A 21,274-nucleotide genomic window follows, 5' to 3' on the forward strand; every position below is an offset into this window, starting at 1 on the left:
ATTAAAGGGTACAGGGTCACTGCATGGGATAGAGACAGAAGGGAGTGACTGGCCACACATGTTGTCTGGTAATTCGCTCGCACGACTTTGCATGTTACAGTCCGAGGTAACTTTCTGGAGTCGGACGAGCCCAGGAAGGCGCTGCAGCTTTCTGCCCAGGGCCCAGGCTGGCGAGTGCGCCGGAGGCAGCTGCATTTCTGATGCATCCCTGCCCTGCCTGCCTCGCCACTTGCTGGGTTTTCTTTCTGACGGAGCGCAGCGCGCGCGTTCCCATTTTCTTGCAGCAGAATTCAGGGCAATTTTTTTTTAAAGAATATTTTGTACCTCGAGAAAAGCTCATTTTTTATTTGCAGAAGGAAAATGCATTTTAGCAGATATAATTAAAGTTAATCACTCAAAGGAGTGCCTATTAATTGACTCAGGAAACTAAAAGTTGCTTTGGAATCAAGGAAAGCATATTATTCTAAACCAGTTTTGCAATCCACATAGGTTTGGAACAATAACATAAAAAACGATTCATTTGAAATATGTACCTGGCTATCTAGATATGCTAATAGGTTAATGGATAGGTTAATAGGTTAATGAACACCCCCATCCTTCTGACAGGTCAGCATTATCATTTTAGTTGGCTTTTTAAATGTAAGGACAATTCTTTAAATTTTAAACCTTCTGACATTCACAGGCATTAGGATAAAATGGAGATAGATACTCCTTAAACTGTCAAATAATGTGTTGTGTACATTTTAATGTTTTCAAGAAAAGCATCAAATATTTTTTTCAAGGGTTTCTGTTTACATATTATGAAATGTATGTAGATACAGTTATGGTTTTAGCATGGAGGCCTCTTTATTATTTGTGAACTCATTTGAAGGCAACTCCTCAATGTCATCTGGAGCACTCATCCTGCCAGTACTTACCTTAGGCATTCTGGCATTAAAAGTGGAGCCTCACCAAACTTTCTTCCTGGATTTGTGTGTGTGTGTGTGTGTGTGTGTGTGTGTGTGTTTCTTAAATCTAAATCTTGAGATAGGAACATGCTATTTCTTTTTCTTTTCTTTTTAGGATGAAATAGCAAAATATATAACTTGTCTCCCAAGAATTCTACAGGGGAAGTTAGTTTTTATTCCTGCAGATTTGTGTAAGCTTGTCTCAAAATGATAGAAATAGCAAGAAATAGTTTCTACAAGCCCAATGGTTAGTTTTAAGGAGGTATCTGAATGGCTAGGTTTGCCTTTTATTTTGCACAGCTGAGTCACATGGTTTCTTGTGCAGTGTGAACTAGAAGAATGGATGTTCTGTGTATTGGTACATTTCTAGCTGCTGATGCTAGCTACACAGTCCATTAACATGTAACGCCTTTTAGAAAAATTAAATGAACAGAAGAAGGCAGCTAGTAAATAACATAACAAATAATAATATTAAATAAATAGTGAAGGTGAATAGGAGGCAGTCTGGGATTTCTCTTTTTAGGCCAAAAGATAAGGTAATGTTGATATGAACGTAGATGAAGAATATGGAACATGAAAAAGGAGGTCCTTTTCAAAGTTAATTTGCGTATTTTGCAATCTTTGAGCCAGTGGTCATGGCATGTCCCACAGTGCTAAAGAAGAACATTGAGCTTAATGTGCCTTTTCTTGTTTGAACAATATTTTTTTTCTCTAAGAATAGTCAGTACTTCCTACTCCCTCATTCTATTCTCTTTTGGCAGAGAGAATGAAAAGGGGAAAACTTTGGCCTACCCTTTGGTTTCTACAAACAGTTTCTATGAAAAACTTTCATGAACTTTGTAGGTGGTAAATTCACTTTGGAAGGTCAATAACAATGGAAATAAACAAAACCACACACCATAAAAGTTTTTTAAAACTGCAGCCAGTAAGTGAAGAGCAAGGTACCCCATTTCATACATGTCCTCCATGAATAGAGTAGAGAACATTTGCATTGAAAATCTTGCAATTTTCAGTGTGGAGAACTACTGAAAAACCTGAAGAGTTCACTTAGAAAATTACGTTTTGCTTTACTACTTTCAAATGCCTATTTTTGTTCAGGATTATTAAAAAGAACATGGTGGCTTTTAGCTGATCCAACTTTGCTACAAATAACACAGAATGTGGTAGTTTGGAGTAAAGGAATGGAAGCTCTCAATGAGCCCTAAGACTTGCAAGCACAGTTTCTAACGTATGTGACAAGAAATGGCATTGGGTTCCCCAAAACTTGAAAAATGAGTGTTTCATTTACGGGAGCTTCACTTGACAGCTGCACCTGTCCCTCGAAAGCCTCCCATGTGTTCCAAGTGGCCTAACATTCAGGGGGAGATAACACATTTGCTGTAGCTTCCTTTGATTTTGAGATGATTAGATACAGTTAAATGTTATTCTACATTAACTAATTTTTAAAAATTAAATTACTGCACAATCCACTGAGAGCAAATTGAAAAGGGCGATCCTTTTTTAATGATTTGTAGATGTTTATCAAATGGCATCCCCAATGCAAATCTCTCATCTCTTTTGCTTTATTGAAAATGCAAAAAAAGCCCAACTTTCAGTTCATTTAAAATTTTAGTTTTGAGTATCTCAAATTTGCAAAGCCCATAAAATCTAAAAACAACAACAAACAAAATAGCGACCACTCATGATGAATCTAGAGTGTCATTTTTAATACATTTGCAAAGATAATTTGAAATACTTTGAGGGAACTAACCGCTTAAGCTTATGGGATAGCAACCTTCCCCACTATTTCTAAGAAGAATGATTCCTTAACAGTTACAGGTTTGATTACTTTTGCTTTGTTATTAATGAAATCACATTGCCAATGTCAAATATTGCTGTGATGCAACATCCCTGCCTTTAAGATTCCCCTTGCCCCCTGCCCCCAAAACTATACCTATTTGGTAGCAAACCCATGTGAAAGAGAGAGTGCCAACTCTAAGCTTAACTGAAGTCAGAGAAAACGAGTAAATCACTCCAGACATTTGAAATGATTAAACATTTGGGGGGATTTTATATGAATTCTTTTTATGACAGTCAATATAATCTCTTCTGTGCCTATTTCCGTTGCATGTAAGAGAAATTCTAGTCAATGGCAGAACGCTTTACTGCTGCCATTACTGCAGACTTTATAGATCAGAGATGTGTCAGCATGTTAGCTATCGCAGTAATGCCTCTTTTGTGTGAAACCTTATGGGCCTTGCAGGCACTCTCTCATTCTGACACTCATAAAACGTTCAAGTCCCCATATTTATTATTTAATTTTCTTCCTATAGATAGCAACGGAGCACTTCAGCATACGAATGTGTAGCCAAAAACTGACAGGCGAGCGTGAATGGGACTAATGAGTTTCAATAATACACATATTAGGAACCACTAAAGGAAGTTTAATTAAGAAAAACAAGTTGAGCATGAAATTCATTTTGGAACAAATGGAATCTAAGTTACCGCTACAGATGTAAAGTCAAAAACCACAGTGATGCATCCCAGGAAAGAAAGTTCCAGGCTGAGACTCAGATCTACCCAACACAGTTGACATCTTAGGACCCAACTTTAACTTGAGGAGCTTGGGTTTGACTTATGAAATAGAAGGATATATTTTTTTATAGTGTTTTCACTTTTATCTGCTTCTGTAGCAATTTTTGTTTAGTATTTTAACAATATATCTAGTCACACTTTTTGTACATAAACTTGTTCCCTTGAGACAGGCCAGGCAGTAACTTCTTCTTTTTCTATCGTCTGCCTTTCTAATACCACCTGTGTCTGCAGTTAGAGCTACCTGCTGAAGCCCATGTCATCACTTTGGGTGTGCTGTAAGTGCTGTTTCAGTAAGAAATGGGTTTATCTATCTTTTACCTGTATCTATAATTCTGTTTAATTTTTGGCATAATCTAAAAAATAAGTCTGTTTATTTATTCATTTGCTTGCTTACTTACTTATTTGGTAGTGGCAATATGTTGGGGTGGGGGCAGAAGTTATGGAGGAGATAAAATATCAAGAAAATGTTTTCCTAGAATTTTTTTTTATTTACATTTTGTCTGTATCTAAATAACATAGTAAATTCTGAAAAGAGTGAAAAAGTCGGGGAATAATATGGAGGACTTTATATGTTTCTCGACCTCTGCCTTTTTGGAAACATCCAACTGATCTACAATATATTCCTGATGCAGATGTTTGGCATCACTTATGTGTAACAGTAGTTACACTTGACACACCCAGTGAATGTCGAGTCTTCAGAAAAAAAAGGTTAATTTTAATATTTCAGCATGAATTGAAAATTCTGTTGCCTTAAAAAGTTTCGATGAATACCTTTTTATTGTCATATGGAATACTTACTATGCTTAGAAATTCAACAAGGTCATGTATGAAATCCATGGACATTGATTTGATAAAAATTAACTTGGGATTGTAACTAGTATAATTTTCCCCATAGGACAATTACTTCTCTTATGACAGAACTGACAGTGATTAGTACATATGACATTGACCAACAGTTGTCACAAACTTTGTACCTGAAAGTGATCCTTGAGTCATTTAATAGTTAACCATAACAGTAGAAGGAGTAAAGACTCACTTCAGTAACCATTATGTTTCAAGTAACTGCATCTGTCATTTTTAATTTACATCTATGTTACTTAGCTGTCCAAAACTTTACATACAAGTGACAATGTTATCTATCCTTTTTCTTGGGTAAAAAAAGTCACCAGTTTCATTACCCCTTTAACTGTGCCAAGTGTTCTAATGTATATGCTACTATGAGACTGACACTGAAAGTGCCTATTATTTAAAGCTGTGGTCTTTAGCAATCACATCTGAGTATTAAATGAATATACAAAGGTAAAATATTTTACGTAACGAAACAATATTGTAGTAGCAGTGATGGCAGGGATTTCTGTCTGGTTTCTCAAAGCTGTGTGTTTCTCACCAGCACCTAGAACAGTGCCTGGCACATTGCTGGTGACCAACAAATACTTGTTAAATGAATAAAGAGACCTGGCTTTAGCTTTGCTGGTTACTTTTTTGCTTAAAAATTGGTTTCTTCATTTCTGCTTTTCATTTTTTTCTTAAATACATGATTTCTTATTTGAATTGATAGACATTTTGAAGTTTTGTACAAAATCCCCAAAGCAGAAAGGAATATATTTAAAAGATTGAATTTTAATCAAACAAATAATAATTGAAAAATTTTAGTGAGTTTTGTACAAAGTTTATTTACCTTATTTAGATAGATTATTCTATCAAGACTTACAAGTGTGATATAATTATTTCTGGTTATAATTTACCAAAATGTACATTAGAATTATTTTCTGCCATGAAAAAAATGTGATATTTCAAGGAATTTAGAAACACTAAAAATTATTTCAAACACTTAGAACTTGGACAGTAAAATCTAAAATGTAATGAAAGTTGGTATTTTGGTCATTATTTACAACTTAGAAATTTTTTTGAAACACTTTTTGATTCTAAACTCTATTAGTCTATTTTCTTTAAATGGTGAATTCATCTAGCAATTAATATTCCACGTGTATATGAAATCCTTGTGAATATTCATTGATCTGTTACACAAATAACCCATGAATGAAACATTGTTTTGAATCTTACTAGTATCAGCACTGGTAGAACTGTAATATGAAAGGCAATAAAAAATGTGGATATCTGAAGATTACCAGTGTAATATTCTTTCGCCTTTGGGGCACTGGTTGAGCTCTAAGCCATGTCAGGAATGACAGGAAGCCATTATTGTTGTTTGGTGCCTTATGTGAAAGGAGTTGGTGGTTTTAGTCCAATTTCTAGTAGACACTTACTTCTTAAACAATAGTCACTACAGTATTTGCCAATTCCAGCAGAAGCCTGGGAGTGAATGAACACAAAAGTTTAACTACCGTGTCTCTGCTAATCATCCTCTAAGGGGTCAAGATTGACACAGCCTGGCATAGGGCCATACTGAGAAACTTAGCACTGCTTCTGCCAACGTTGTAGCTATTCTCTGGCCACAAGGGATTTTTTTTTTAAAGAGGACTTTAATTAAGCAGGGCACCAGGAAGAGCGATTCTCTACTATTCCCAGGCACAGCAACTCACTAGAAACAAAAATAAGCTTAAATAGTAAATTGAGAATATAGAACTGCTGTTAGGTTGTGCTATCTTCTCTATAAAGACACTGGCAGACATAATTAAGTTGCTTGTGGAAGCAATGACTTGTGACCCACAGGTTGCCCCTTTCAGACCAAAGCATCAATTTAACATCAAGGAAAGTAATCAACTCTACCTGGATATCTCTCCTAAGCTCTTGAGTGATTCTTCATTTTCTTCTGGGGGATCAAAAGGCTGCCAATTGGTTTTCAAGATTCTTCCTGCAGTAGTTTACACAGACATTAAAATTGTTGCCCAGGCTTTTTAAAAAATAAAATAAAAATTTAACATTCTGTCTTCTTGATTCCTGCCCCTCACCCAATTTCACCGTCTTAATCCTTGGCAGTCAAGACTTCTAAGTAGAGTCTAGATTTAATAATTTGTATTTGGAGATTCTATCTGAGAGTAGGTTCACAGTAAATAAAAAGTAAAACTTACTGTATATAGTTAAATGATTTGTTTCAGCTTCTCCCTGTAAACAACACAAATAAGACACTCTAATATTTAGCCTGTTACAGAATTTACCAGGTGACTGAAAAATACACAGGAGTACCTGGAGATACAGGAAAAACCCATTTATTTCCAGATATACTAGTACCGTGACTCAGGGGAGCTTGTTTCCAAATCCTGAGCAAGCCAATATGGAGGAAGCTTTCTTTTTATACCCTTTGGTAGTTTTTTTTTTTTTTTGGTCTCCCAAATATGGATCAGACTTCCGGACCTTTCACAAGCTTTGCAAAAAGCCCTGTGTGTTGGGATGGGGCATGTGAGACCACACCTAAAGGCCTGGCCGGGCGCCAGTGCTGAGAACCACCTCCGGGGGTTAAGTCTTATTTTCCTCATCAAGCCATTAGTTGTAATGATGGTCATAGTAGAAATTCAGTTGTGGAATGTAAAAGGAAATGCTATCACTTTGATATTTTTTCCCTTGCTTTGTCAAAAAAGCTGCCATGGTATCTTAAAATCTTATTTTTTTTTTTGCCAAACAGTAATGTAATTAGCTGCCAGTCTATACAGTCACCCACACATACCCCTGCGCGATGTGTATTCAGTACAGTTTAATTTGTTCCCCAGTTTCATCCCCTCTTGCTCCAACTCTAATTAAGATAATGCCATCGTCACAGAGGTCAGTCGTCACAAGTATATTTTTAAAAATCTGAGGGTAGGGCTACTTGATGAAAAGTAATAATGAATAAGTGAAATGTTTCCACTTATTTGTATCAAGAAATATTTTCTGATAACCTACAATGGAATGATTTATTCTGGGGACGGTTACTAAAAATCAACAGTTCCAAAGTGATAGCCTCTTTTTTTGAAGAGGGAGGCTAATTTGATGATGTTATTTTTATGATTATACTTCTTCTCAGACTTGGGATGTGATCTCACATTTTTCCTAAAATGGCAAAGAAATTATTGAGTTGTCTTCTCCTCTCCCTGTCTTCTCTTCTAGCCTGTTGCCCCACTCTTCTTTCAAGTCACACCGGTCTCTTTGTTGTTGGAAAGCCTCTGGTTTCACAGCATTTGGGTCTTCCCTTGCCTCAGTCTGGCACACTCCGACCTCTGGTCCTGACCTGCCAACTCCTATTCATCTGTCAGAACCCAGTTTATAGATCACTTCTTCAAGATCACATTCTCACTACAGGTCCATTAAATCTTCTCTCAGAGCACCCTGCATTATCCTTTTCGGCAAAGCATTTGTGACTAGATAGTTATTTGTGTAATTGACTTACATAAATTGTGTCTTCCCCATTGAACTGCAGTCTCCATGCAAATTCACACTATTCTTTTGTTATTCCTAAGTTGCTTCACACTAAATAGAAGGAAGCTGAGTGTATAAGTTGCTGTGATTAAAAACTGATATGGGTACAGTTACAAGTATGGTAATACATGCTTTTAGGGCTGGGAGAATCTGAAAAGGATGTACTGATCTTTGAAACAGGCCTTGATGAATACTAGCTGGAGTCCCTCTAGGCAAAAGCTGAGCCTGGGAAGAGTGTTTTCCAGGAAGGAAGATCTTGGTAAACAAGTTGGGCCCAATTCACTGACCACTGCTCCCAGTGCTAGGTGCTGCCTTTTATTAGTATTGTTTATTTGTTTGTTTGTTTTCTCCCACAAAGATAAATTGCCACCAGCTAGAACCTCTGCATATACTCAGGATTTTTCCCCTGGATATTCTTTAAAATATTTAGTTGGCAAATTGTTTTCTCCTATTATTGTCAAATTTTAGTGTGCCATTTATCCTTAATATTCTATTTTCTCTTATTTTCTCATATGCTTGGAGAGGTTCATTTAGAGTAGAAGTAACCCAAGGAGAAAGAGAACAAGTAGAATTGCTTATTTTTTTTTTTAAAGGAAGAGGGAATGAGATGTAACTGGAAAACTATTGAGGCTTGCCTACCTTTTATCCTAGAAGGAGGCTATGGACAAAATGGAGAAGGAGGCAGGGTTATCTGTAGAGTCTATTGATTCTTCTGCCTTATCTCTTTCTATTTGTTGGAATGCAATACATTCACAAAACTGTATTCTTGTTTTATTGAAAAGTGTTTCAGTGGCTTTGTATTTCAGATCTTCAATGTAATGATCAATTACACTGAGATGATAATGATCCCTACTTTTTGGTATTTAGAAACATTAAATGAGATTATGAAGTTAGCTCACTGGACCTACTTCATGCTTAGTTGGTGCTAGCCATTAATCAAGTAATCAGTTAATAATGGTCATGGCAGGATATATGTGCTACTACATTGGTTTTCAATAGCTACATATTAATATGGCCACAACATGGGACATGGTACCCCTTGAACTTCTATGTAATCAAGGTCTGTAACTTGGATATTCCTATCTCAGAGTAGACCCTTTGTAATCCTTGGTTCTAAGGATGTGGGTTTATTTCTGGGCTCCCTATTCTGTTGCATTGAGCTGTATGTGTGTTTTTATGCCAGTGTCATGATGTTTTGATTACTGTGGCCTTGTGATATAGTTTGATATTAGATAGCAATTCCTCCAACTTTATTCTTTTTTCTCAAGATTGCTGTGGCAATTTGGGGACTTTTGTGGTTCCATATACATTTTTAGAATATTTACTCTAGTTCTGTGAATCACACCATTGGTATCTTAGTAAGAATTGCATTAAATCTATAGATTGCTTTGGGGAGCATTAGCATTTTAATTATGTTAATTATTCCTATCCATGAATATGGTATATGCTTCTACTTATTTGTATCTTCTTCAATTTCTTTGTTCAGTGTCTTATAAATTTCCTACTACAGGTCTTTTACATCCTTGGCTAAATTTATTACCAGATACTTTTTTAAAATAATTGTAAATGGGGCTGTTTTCTTAGTTTCCCTATCTGATAGTTCGTCATTACTGTATAAAAAGCAACTGATTTCTGAATATTTATTTTGTATCCTACTACTTTAATTGAATTCATGTATCAGTTCTAGTAGTTTTTGGTGGCATCTATTGGTTCTATATATACAGTATCGTGTTATTTACAAATAATGACATTTTACTGCTTCCTTTCCAATTTGGATGCCTTTTATTTATTTATTTATTTTTCCTTGGCTTGTTGCTGCAGCTTGGACTTCCAGTGCTATATTGAATAAGAGTGGTGAAAGCAGACTTCCTTGCCTTGTTCCTGATCTTAAGGAAAATGCTTTTAGTTTTTGCCCATTGCGTATGATGTTGGCTGTGTGTTTGTCATATATGGCCTTTATTCCATTGTGGTATGTTCCCTCTATTCCCACCTTGCTGAGAGTTTTTTTTTAATTTTTTTTTAAATAAATGGGTGCTCCATTTTATCAAATGCCTTTTCTACAACTATTTATATGATCATGTGATTTTTATCCTTCATTTTTTGTTATTTGGTGTATCCTATTTATTGATTTGTGATTATTTTACTACCCTTGCATCTCTTAAATAAATCCCACTTGATCATGGTATATGATCTTTCTAATGTATTACTGATAATTTTAGCATGTATTGTTGAGAATTTTAGCATCTATGTTTATCATGGATATAAGCCTATAATTTCTTTATTGCTTTGTGGTATATTTTATCTGGTTTTATAATTAGGCTAACGCTGGCCATGTAGAATGAGCTTGAATTTCCTCCTCTTGAATTTTTTTGAATGGTTTCAGAAGGACAGATATTAATTCTTCTTTGAATGTTTGGTAAAATCACCTCTGAATCCATCTGGTCTAGAACTTTCGTTTGTTGTGAGTTTGTTGTCTGGTGTTCTCCAGATCTATACAGGTTCAGACTTGGTGCCAGTGCTGGAACCCATGTCCCAGTGCATACAAAGGTTAGCTGACACCCTCTGAGTGCTTGCACATCTTTGTGATTGGTCAGGGTCTCGGCAATCAGCAGGGTGAGGCCAGCAGAGTTTATTGTGCCCAAGCAGAGCAATATTTGACTGTGTGAAGGGAAGGCTCTGCACCTGTTTGGCATGTGAGGGAAAAATGTTCCCTGTCCTAGAGCCACACAACTCAGTCTGTCCAGGTTGTGCCTGATCATGATCACAGTAGGATGGGGCCACCAGGAGTTGGGTGGATGGGCTAGCATACCTCCCTTGAGGGGGAGGTGCAGGTCAGTCTTGAGGGAAAGTTGAGAGAGTTGCCCTTGCCACTGAGCCACACAATGCAGTCTGTCCCATATTCAGGCCAGACCTCAGCAAGGCAGAGCCACCAAAAATTGGGAGGGTGGGGCCACCAGGAGTATGGAGAATGGGGCTAGGGAGTCCCTGGTGAGGGGAGACACCAATCAAGTTCACAAGAAAGTGGGGGGATTGGTCCCCATCCCTAAGTCATACAACTCAGTCAGATACTCCCTGAGTCTTCCCAGATCTTTACACCCTGGGCTAGGCAGCTGACTCCTCAGCCGAGCACAAGCTCCACAGGATGGGGTGACAGGGTATCCAGAGGGTGGGGTGATTGCTTTTCCCAGCCTGATGCCGTTTTAGGGGAGTGCACCACACATGAAAGCTGGCATCTGTGGTGTGGGAGAGGAACTCAGCTCAGGGATCTGGAGTCTGTTCCTTCAGCTCTCCAGAGCCACAAACCCCCGTCTCTCCTCACGCTTTTCAATATTTTTGTGTGAAGTTGGTATATATGATTAAATAGACCTTCTTTTGAGTCTTGCAGTGTAGCTGAAGAAGAGCTTGTACTAAAAGTAGAAGTTTCATTTTTCCTTGTTTCTTTTTCTTATGATTGTGTTACTAGTATTTCCCTTACTCCACATTTATCTTGTGGGAAAAACAATCCAGTAGTCTGTTCTGTGAAGGTTACTTCAATTAAAACATGGTGAAAATGTATAAATCCACCTATCCAGCGATGTAAACTCCAATCTATCACTAAACATTGAAGAAGAACCATAACAACAATGAAATGCCACTGCTGGCAAGCCTACCGCTTTACAGAGCTTCACACCTTCCCAAGAATATCTCTAGTGCCGTATGCATCACACAACAAACCATGTGGAGGCACTGGCATTGCACCATATATTCATATTAGCAAAGCGTAACTTCTTTCTCTTTTTGCTTCATGTAAAATATTATGCTACGGAGAAGTTCAACAATTTACTCCCCTGTTCTCATCTATCTGGTCATCTCTTGGTGGCATGTGAGCACACTGCTTTGGAGATCCCTGCTCCACAGTATTGCCAGTTTAACTTGTTTTGGTGAATTGATGTAATAATACTCTTCCCCTGCTAGGAATATGTAAGGGCTTTTCATCATCCAGTGAATAAAATCCAAATTACTTAGCCTTTTCATGAAGTGCTTGCTTGATTTGGCTGTAACCTGACTTTTCCTGTCTCATTCAATGCTGATCTTCATTTATTCTGTATCCTGGCCAAACTAAGCTAAACCCTCCTCAAATGTGGCTGCCCCTGTCCTTTCTGTCATAGGTCAGATGTCCCAGGGGAAATATGAAGGCCCTGAGATGGAAGTTTGCCAGCAGGAAGCTTGTTGGGGCATGCCCTGGGACTAAATACCTGGCCAGGAGGGAGAGACTCAAAGGCAACTCCTCCCTCCACTCCTTTCCACAGGGAGCCTGGGCGCAGGGATGGCCCTTTGAAATTGATATGCATTGAGGCAAGAGGGACAGGTCTTTCTACACTGGTGTGGACCAGTCCTTGGCATGTGAGCTAGGTCCAAGCAGGCTGAGCACCACAGTATACACTACACATCCTTTCTGCTGTTTCTGGACTGTGCCTGAGGTCTCTCCCATGACCTTCAATGTTTGCTCCAATCTTATTCATTCTTTGAGGCCCAGCACAAATTCCCCCTGATTCGTGAACTCTTTCCTATTCTATTAACTCAAGGTAGGCCTGTCTCTTCTTTTAAAGGCTAACAACATTTTGTGTAATTGTGTTCATTTGCTTATTCATCCCATTTTTAAAGTACTTACTAGGTGAATTAATTACACATTAGTTACCTAAGTCTTCAGTCACTGAAAGGATTCACAGTACTCAAAATAGTTTATACTCACTGGACAGCTTGACGACAGGCAAGGACTATAATACAGCAACAACAGGAGAAGGTTAGGTATTGAATGGAGTCTGGAAATCTCAGACTCAGGCTTTGTTCTTCCATTGCTGGGTCTCACAAGATACTCCTTGTCCCTAGGTCATGAACCACCACCAGTGTGCATGTGAAACATATTGGTAGAGAAAGCCCCAAATTTGTCAGTGGTCAGGTTTTCTTACAGTGGGGGCTGGCCACACAGGCACATTTTAGTTACATAGCTAGATGGGGCCATTGACAATCACCACACTCCACTGAAGCCGGCTATTATTAAATGCAAGTATTATTAAATTATTATTACTAAATCCAGTTCTTAAATCAAATATTATTAGTAAGCACTGTTGACAGGCAGATGTATTCTGAACTTAAAACAACTCAAACACATAGCTACAAAACATTATTTAGCTTTAGTTAACACAGTCAGTCTTTATTATTCCTAGATCAGTATTTTCAAATTTGCCTGTTCACTAAAATGTATTTGTAACTTCTAAATCAATACTCATGGTGCTTTCACAGTTATTCACAGACATGAGCAAAACAGTACATAATTTGAGTTACCCTATGAGCATGTTTCCAGCTGAGGTTGAACAAGGTGATACTCTGCCTACTTGTTTCAGCTCTCAGAGCTGAACAGAGGACAGGGATGGTAGTGAGATAGTGTAGTGTAGCCCTACAAACTCTAGCTCTTGGCAAGGTGGAGGGGGTTTGAGTTCCAACTCTGGCCTATTAGTGGCCTCAGACAAGTCACTTAACACATCAGAACTTTATTTTCTCTTTTGTAAAATAAATAAAATAAAATCTACTAAGGTAAATCATTTTTAAGATTTAAGATTATAATTTTTAACTATGTGTGTGTGTGTGTGTGTGTATTTACCTAGGGGAAATGGATCAATGTTCCCTAATTCAGTGTTTGCAATGACTCAATAGAACATTACTACAGTGAATAATGCCAGTCAACTGAATTGGCCAGACTCTACATTGCTCAGTGATAAGCATGCATTCAATCCAGATCAGCTGAAATTTACTGAGGCCTGTACTATGTAAAGGATTTTCATATAGATTTTATGATGAATATGAAGATATTATTTAAAAAAAAAACACACAACACAAAGTCCTTACCCTTGAACAAGAAATTCAATGGGGTTGGGGGGATTAAGTTTAATAATAAAACAAAAACAAAGCAAGGTAGGAGAAAACAGGTGACATAAAAAAGATAACACAAAAATTATGTAAAATTAGCAGTCAGAGACTTCCTGCTGGATCCTACCTCCAACTCATCATGTATTGGTTGAACATGTCACCTTCCAACTTGCGTTAGAGCCATTTTTTATTTTTATTTTTTTTAAATATATTTTATTGATTTTTTACAGAGAGGAAGGGAGAGATATAGAAAGTTTGAAACATCGATGAGAGAGAAACATTGATCAGCTGCCTCCTGCACATCTCCTAGACTTATTTTTATGTGATGTATCTACACTAATAAAAGAGAAAAATGGTAATTGGCGTACGACGCTACCCTTTTCATTGGCTAATCAGGGCTATATGCAAATTAACTGCCAAATCAGATGGCAGTTAACTGACAACAAAGATGGAGGTTAATTTGCATATGTAGGCACAATGCATGGAGGCAAAAGGGAAAGCAGGAAGAAGCCCTCTGCCACTGACAGTGATCGGAAACCCAGGGGGGAGCTAAGAGCCGGGGGGAGCGAAGAGTCGCCTTTCCCCTGCCCCCCAGCCATGATCGGAGAATCAGGTGCCTTGGCCACCCTGGCCAGTGATAGCAGGAAGTTGGGGTGGAGCCAGCGATGGGAGCTGGGCACGGTCGAAGCTGGCAGTCCCGGGAGCTAGGGGTCCCTTGCCTGGGCCTAAAGTGGAGCCCATGATCGCGGGGCCGCTGCCTCTGTGGGTCCCCGCTGCCCTGGCAGGACGCCTCGGCCAGAGGCGTTAGGCCTGGACAGGGGCAGAGCCTGCAACCGGGGGGAGCTGGGGGTCCCCTGCCCAGGCCTAATGCCTCGGCCAGAGGCGTTAGGCCTGGACAGGGGCAGAGCCTGCAACCGGGGGGAGCTGGGGGTCCCCTGCCCAGGCCTAATGCCTCGGCCAGAGGCGTTAGGCCTGGACAGGGGCAGAGCCTGCAACCGGGGGGAGCTGGGGGTCCCCTGCCCAGGCCTAATGCCTCGGCCAGAGGCGTTAGGCCTGGACAGGGGCAGAGCCTGCAACCGGGGGGAGCTGGCGGTCCCCTGCCCAGGGCTAATGCCTCTGCCAGAGGCTTTAGGCCTGGGAAGGGGCAGAGCGGGAGATCACAGGGAGCTGGGGGTCCCCTGCCCAGCCATGATTCCTGGGCCAGAGGCATGAGGCCTTGGCCAAGGGCAGAGCCAGCAATCAGAGGGGTCTGGGGGTCCCCTGCCCAGGCCTGACGCCTGGGCCAGAGGCATCAGGCCTGGGCTGGGGGCAGAACCAGTTTTGGGGGGAAATGAGGGTCCCCTGCCCAGGCCTGCGATTGGAGATTGATGGGGGTCAACGCCTGAGGGCTCCCAGTATGTGAGAGGGAGCAGGCTTGGCTGAAGGACACTCCCCCCCACCCACCCAGTGCACGAATTTCATGCACTGGGCCCCTAGTTTCTTTATAATATTGTAGCTATCTGGGAGGAATGACTGGATTGTACTTCTCTCTGCTCTCTCTATAATCATCCCTTTGGACTGGGTCACTCAGGCACAAACTAGTGGATAAACCAGTTATTTTGATAAATTGATGAAAGTGACATAATATATTCCCATTTATGTCTCTTTAAGTTTTATTCATTTTTTATTTTATTTCTCTCAGTACGATAACACATGCATTAACCCAAGGGGAGAAACAATGGAAGGATTTTTGAGCTAGTATCTCCACTAACTTCAAAGCCAGATGAAGTGAGTCCTGTATGGATTGATAAGCTCAACTACTTGCCTGCTCTGCTGAGTAAAGCTTTGCTGATCTCAATATTTTAATATATTTATTACAAAATATTTTAAACATACAGGATAATACAGAAAATTCCATAACAAAGGTGTGTGTATGTGTGTGTGTGTGTGTGTGTTATCACCCACCACTATCAAATGCTAAGATATGTAAAACTTAATTAATTGCTGTTTTTTTAAGGCCTCATCACAGGTTATCTATCTTAGGTGCCAATTAATTAATTATGTGAATTAATTAATTAATAACTAGAACTAATTTCATTCTCTTTCCTCCTTACTCAGGAATGACACATGCCTTGTTAATACATATTTATGTATCCATGAATAATATATGGAATTATTTTACTTATTTTAAGCTTCATTTATTTAATAGCATTTTACTGCCCCTAATATTCTGCAACTTGCTTTATTAAACGTTTTGATATTTATTTATGTTGATATATTTAGGTCGAGGTCTTTTATTTTCACTGAAGTACAGAATTTCAATTTATGAATATATCATAATTCATTTATCAATATCTATTAGTGGACATTTAGGCTATTATGAATTTGGGAGTGTTTTTTTTTTTTTTTTTTTTGGTTACCCATTATTTTAACATGAACAATCTATCATGGCTTTCAATGTAAAGATAAAAAGGTAAAAAATGTAACAGAGTAAAATATAAGCTTTCAGTAAGAACAGGGCATACCAATTACATTTCTCTGTTTCTATGACATTGGCAGAGTGTTTACCTAGACTATCTTCTGCAGGAACATAAATGCTCTTACAATTCAATTTTAAAAGTCCTAGGGTCAGTTTTTTAAAGTGCTAATTGTGGAATGAAAGACTATATCATGTACAATGATCAAGAGAATGGCCTTTCAATCAGATGCCACTGGGCTCCTGGATCTGCTATTGATCAGCTAATCAGCTGAGAGACCTTGGCCAAGGAATTTAACCTCTTTAACTCTCAGTTTTTCATGAGTAAAAAGGGGATGATTGCTGAACCCATATTATGGGGTGGTTGTAAATGAGATTGTAAACACATAAAAGCTAAGGGTTTGGCATATACTAAAGAAGAACCAATAAATAGGAAAAATATCTATATCTATTTATCTATATTTTAATTTCAGTTATTCAAACCAGCCATATTTTCATATTAGACTTGGGTGACTGCTAATATAATAGCAACTTCTGAAAAATCTTTGGGGTCAACACTGTAGTTCTCTATACATTGAACCCATGAGAAATGGGATAATTTTGTAACCTAGGAAGCTAAGCATTATTAGAATTTGAAAATTTGCCATTGCGTGCAGAATTCGAATCTGTCACAGTTTGTGTTAAGTAGAACATCAGTGGGAAACAGGAGACCCTTTATTTGTAACACAGTTAAGGATTCGCAAATACAAAAAAGAAGTGTTATTTATTGATTTTTTAAAATAATATTTCAAAATATATTTATATGGAATTCAGAGAAGAAGGGAGAGGGAGAAACGAGCCTGCAACCCAGGTGGCATGTTCCCTGACTGGGAATGGAACCGTGACCTCCTGGTTCATAGGTCGATGCTAAACCACTGAGCTACGCCAGCTGGGCATGTTACTTTGTATTGTTAATGAAATACCAAGTGTGTAAAGAAGAACTCTTGGAAATTGTTGTACTTGAAAATTAGACTGAACAGAAAATAGTGAGTGACTTTTAAAGCTTAACCACAGGTTCTTTATTTTAGGTATAAAAGGGTGCTTTTTAACACCGAAATGTTACTAGGAAAGACAGACATGCTGTGGCCCACCCGGATTCTGCACAAGAATAAGCATAATATACTCCAAACAGAAATGGGTTTGTGTAGCTAAATCCTCAGTACATGCGAAAGTTCTGGGACAGGAATGGGAGGGGCCTAAGCCCATCTTTTCTATGTTAATGTGCTTTCACAGCAAAGGTATGTGAATTCACACGGACTGGAGTATTTTTGAAGAAAGACATTTATCTCCTTATTACCTTCTGTGATGAGCTCAAGGAACACTAGGCCTGAACCAAATCTCTTGCTGACCCGTATGGTTTTTACAATCTCCTTTTCCGTAGCAGTCAGGGCGGCCTCGCTGCCAGAGCAGCACTTCTTCGAGAATCCTCTCATAATGTGACAGAAGCATCTGTCATACATATCAACACTGTTATTTTCAAAGTAAGCTCTTTAAAAGGTGGCTTGAATAAGAAAAGACAGATTTGCCAAGTTGTATGCTGTTTTGCAGTTAATGTAAGATTACACTGTGAATGGCACTGTGCGGAATGTTACATTCTATTCTGATGCATGTTAAGTTGAACTGGGTAAACAGTGTTAGATGTTTGATTAGTGTTAATATGCAAGATGCAATGATTAGGTATGATTGTTCTTTTAAACTTAGAAACAGTCTTTTTTTTTAAAAAAAGAATTCTTTCTTTGATTTCTAACAGATAGTGATAACAACATTTGTAATTTAAAATATATTGACTTTGACTCAAAAATTAATTTTCACCTTGCAAATTTACTGATACTTACACTGTATAGCTAGATGGTAAGAAAACTGTCTGTAAAAAAAAATCATGCCAACTTCTGTTTCTTTTTTAAATTGTATCTAAATCCACTGTGTCATTTAAATTTTTTTACCCTTAATTTAAAGTGACTATTTGTAGTTAATGATTTGATGTAGACTTTTGCTAAACAGCCAAGAGGTTTACGTTATTAGGTAGTTGTACTTAAATGATTATACTTCAACTAATAGTAGTTTTCTTGTTATAACATTAGCTTTTTTTTTCCTCCAAAGCATAGATTGGGGACCACGTTTTGTTTATTGTTTAACATATACTATTATTCTAGCAGATTTTGTTTATGTTCTACTAATTCTCTCCCAATATTTATTTTTTCAATAAGGTTTTCTGTTATTGAGTTCTAATTTTGAGCACATTTGCTGATTAATTGTGTTGTTTGTTGAAGTGATTGAAGACTATCAATAAAGGGGAAATTTCACACATCACTTTTATGTGAAAAATACTACACTGTGAAATGTTCTTGCAACTGTATGTTTTGACAAGGCCTGCTTCCACTTAACAGTGTATAAAGTTGTCAGCCAAGTCTCTCAATCTAGTAGGTATTTCACTTGTCATGTCAAACTGAAATTTTCCTATAGTAATATTTGACTTACTTGGCTCTAGCCACTATTAATGTTTCCTGGAGCTTGTAAAACATCTAGTTGTCACTCTGACCATTTTAGCTTGTTTGTGCTAATGATTTATTTTCATTTTCTCTAGGATAGAGATCTGCAGCTAAGTGGATTTGATTTATAAGAGGGAATCTACAGTCAATGGCCTCTCTCCCCACGTAGCTACTATGGAAAACAGAGTGGTCAATAGGATTTGGTCTGATAAATAGCAATGACTGAAGATGCTCCTTCAATACATGTGAAGTCAATGGGAGATGCTGGCTGCAGTAAGAGCTTTCTGAGCTTTTCTCGGCACGTTCACCTTTAAGAAATAGGAGGTGCATTCTACCATTATAAGGTCTTTCTCAAGTGGATACAGGTACTTTTGCCTCACTGTAACTGGACAACTAGACAACTGATGTGGGACCATGGCACTGCCCAGATGCACGTGGCCAAGTTATGTGTGGAGAGCAGTAATGGCATGCTTGTTACACAGGGGACTGGGCGCCTCGTTGACTCTCTGTGTGTTGGCATGTTTGCTTCAGGCTGCCCATGTACTCTCCCAAAAATTGGATGATGCAGACCCACTGGTGACTACCAACTTCGGCAAGATAAGAGGGATTAAGAAAGAACTCAATAATGAAATCTTGGGGCCTGTTATTCAGTTTCTGGGGGTTCCATATGCAGCACCGCCAACAGGGGAACATCGTTTTCAGCCTCCAGAGCCACCATCCCCCTGGTCCGATATCAGGAGAATATCATCGATGGCAGGTTGCCGGAAGTCATGCTTCCTGTGTGGTTTACTAATAACTTGGATGTGGTTTCATCGTATGTACAAGATCAGAGTGAAGACTGCCTGTATTTAAACATATATGTCCCAACTGAGGATGGTGAGTTTACTGCAGGAAAAACAGGGAGATATATTTTTTCTTTTCTATTCTAAGTTTTAACAATATTAATTCACGTGTACTGGTAGCATGCATGGCTTTTCCTGTGAGCATGTAGACATATTTTACATGCGTGCATGCCGCTCTTTTTGTTTATGTGTGTTGGTGTACCTGTTATTTTTATTTTCCCTATGCCTATTCATTTTCTTTCCTCAACAGCACGTATCTTTAGGTAGAAATGGGTTTCTAATTTCCATTTCCTACCGAATGACTTCTGAGAAGATGCATCAACATTTCTCCATTGCATGTGCAGGCTCAACGAATTGGGGATTTTTCGCACTCAGTAAAAAACAGGATTATATCAAGTTAGATAGTGGTGTTGCATGTTACGGCGGTCTGTGATGGAGCGCCATGTTATTTTCTAGTCTTCTATTCATTTTTCAGTAAAAAGAATATCCAAGGAATGTGCCAGAAAACCCGGCAAGAAAATATGTAGAAAAGGAGGTATGTATAAAAGTGGAAATAAAACATGGGGAAAAAGCTTGCAGAGGAAGACCAAGACATTCTCCCTAAGGATGATTGGCTGATGTTGGAAAGTGAATGGTTAGGTGATATGTGGAATTCAATGAAGCCTGTCAGAATAGGATGGTTAAGGAGAGTTCTAGCTGAGTGCCTAACATTTACAAAGCTCATTGTGATGCCTCGTGTTCTGGTGCTGGTAGCATCCACAGGTGCTGGTAGAATGTACAAGAGTTGAATCTCTGCTTTGAGTTGGTGTATTGAGGAAAGGTTACTTAGGCTATTACATTGCCTGCAAGGAACCCAAGCAATGCTTCCTTCCTAACTGGTCAACTTTTGATCTCTGAACCCTGTTCTGCAGATAGAGATTTCTGTTCCTCATAACATTGATAAATTCAGTCACGGATGTCGTGTTTTGTTTATTTATTCTTAGCTCCTTCTGAGCACCCTGTGAACTTTCTCATGTAAGGGTACATTTGATATAACTACTGGGCAATTACTATTACTAGGGGATGTGTTTTTCCCCAAGACAGTCTTTTCATTTTCAGCTACTCTTCTAATAGAGAATGAGATTTTGCAGATTTTTATACTAAATATTTACAGTCTTAAAATTACTTTAACATTTTTATATTTATGTTAAACATTTTAAAACATAGGGAAGAACATGATTCAGAAGCTACAATTAAATCAACCTTCAAATCATCCTCTAGCCAGATTGAGCAAATGTAGACACTGACAGCTGCAAGCTTGCATCTGAATGTATCTTGTCCACACTTTATTTTTGTATAACATCCAGTAAATCACTCATAGGAGAGTATGATTTTCTATGGCAGTAAATCATCTAAGTGTTATTTTTTACCCTATTCATAACTTTGTAGAATTTCAATCTTCATATGGAAGTCATATTAATATTCAAGTGCTATACATTCTATCTCCCGATGCACTTCTAGTTTCCTGGCTGGGCCAAATCAGATTTTATTACAAAACCCTTGTGGGGTGGGGAATGACTACACCATTCTATTTTACTGGGATTAAATTCTATGGAAGAAGCTTTATATAACAAAATACTTGACTTCAGATCAGGAGTATTTGCACTGAATTGCATTTGGTTTGGTTTT

At 38.4% G+C, this 21,274-nt stretch overlaps 1 protein-coding gene across 1 annotated transcript in view; it reads left to right on the plus strand.

The window, feature by feature from the left end:
• The window catches only part of NLGN1 (neuroligin 1), a 716,626-nt gene that overhangs the window by 1,292 nt on the left and 694,060 nt on the right, over positions 1-21,274 (plus strand). Inside the window, 2 exon segments of the mRNA XM_015564185.1 lie at positions 18,860-19,506; positions 19,509-19,640. Coding sequence (XP_015419671.1) covers positions 19,179-19,506; positions 19,509-19,640 — 460 coding nt within the window. The 5' untranslated portion in view covers positions 18,860-19,178.

Source organism: Myotis davidii, unplaced genomic scaffold (assembly GCF_000327345.1).
Source record: "Myotis davidii unplaced genomic scaffold, ASM32734v1 scaffold115, whole genome shotgun sequence".
Classification (NCBI taxonomy): domain Eukaryota; kingdom Metazoa; phylum Chordata; class Mammalia; order Chiroptera; family Vespertilionidae; genus Myotis; species Myotis davidii.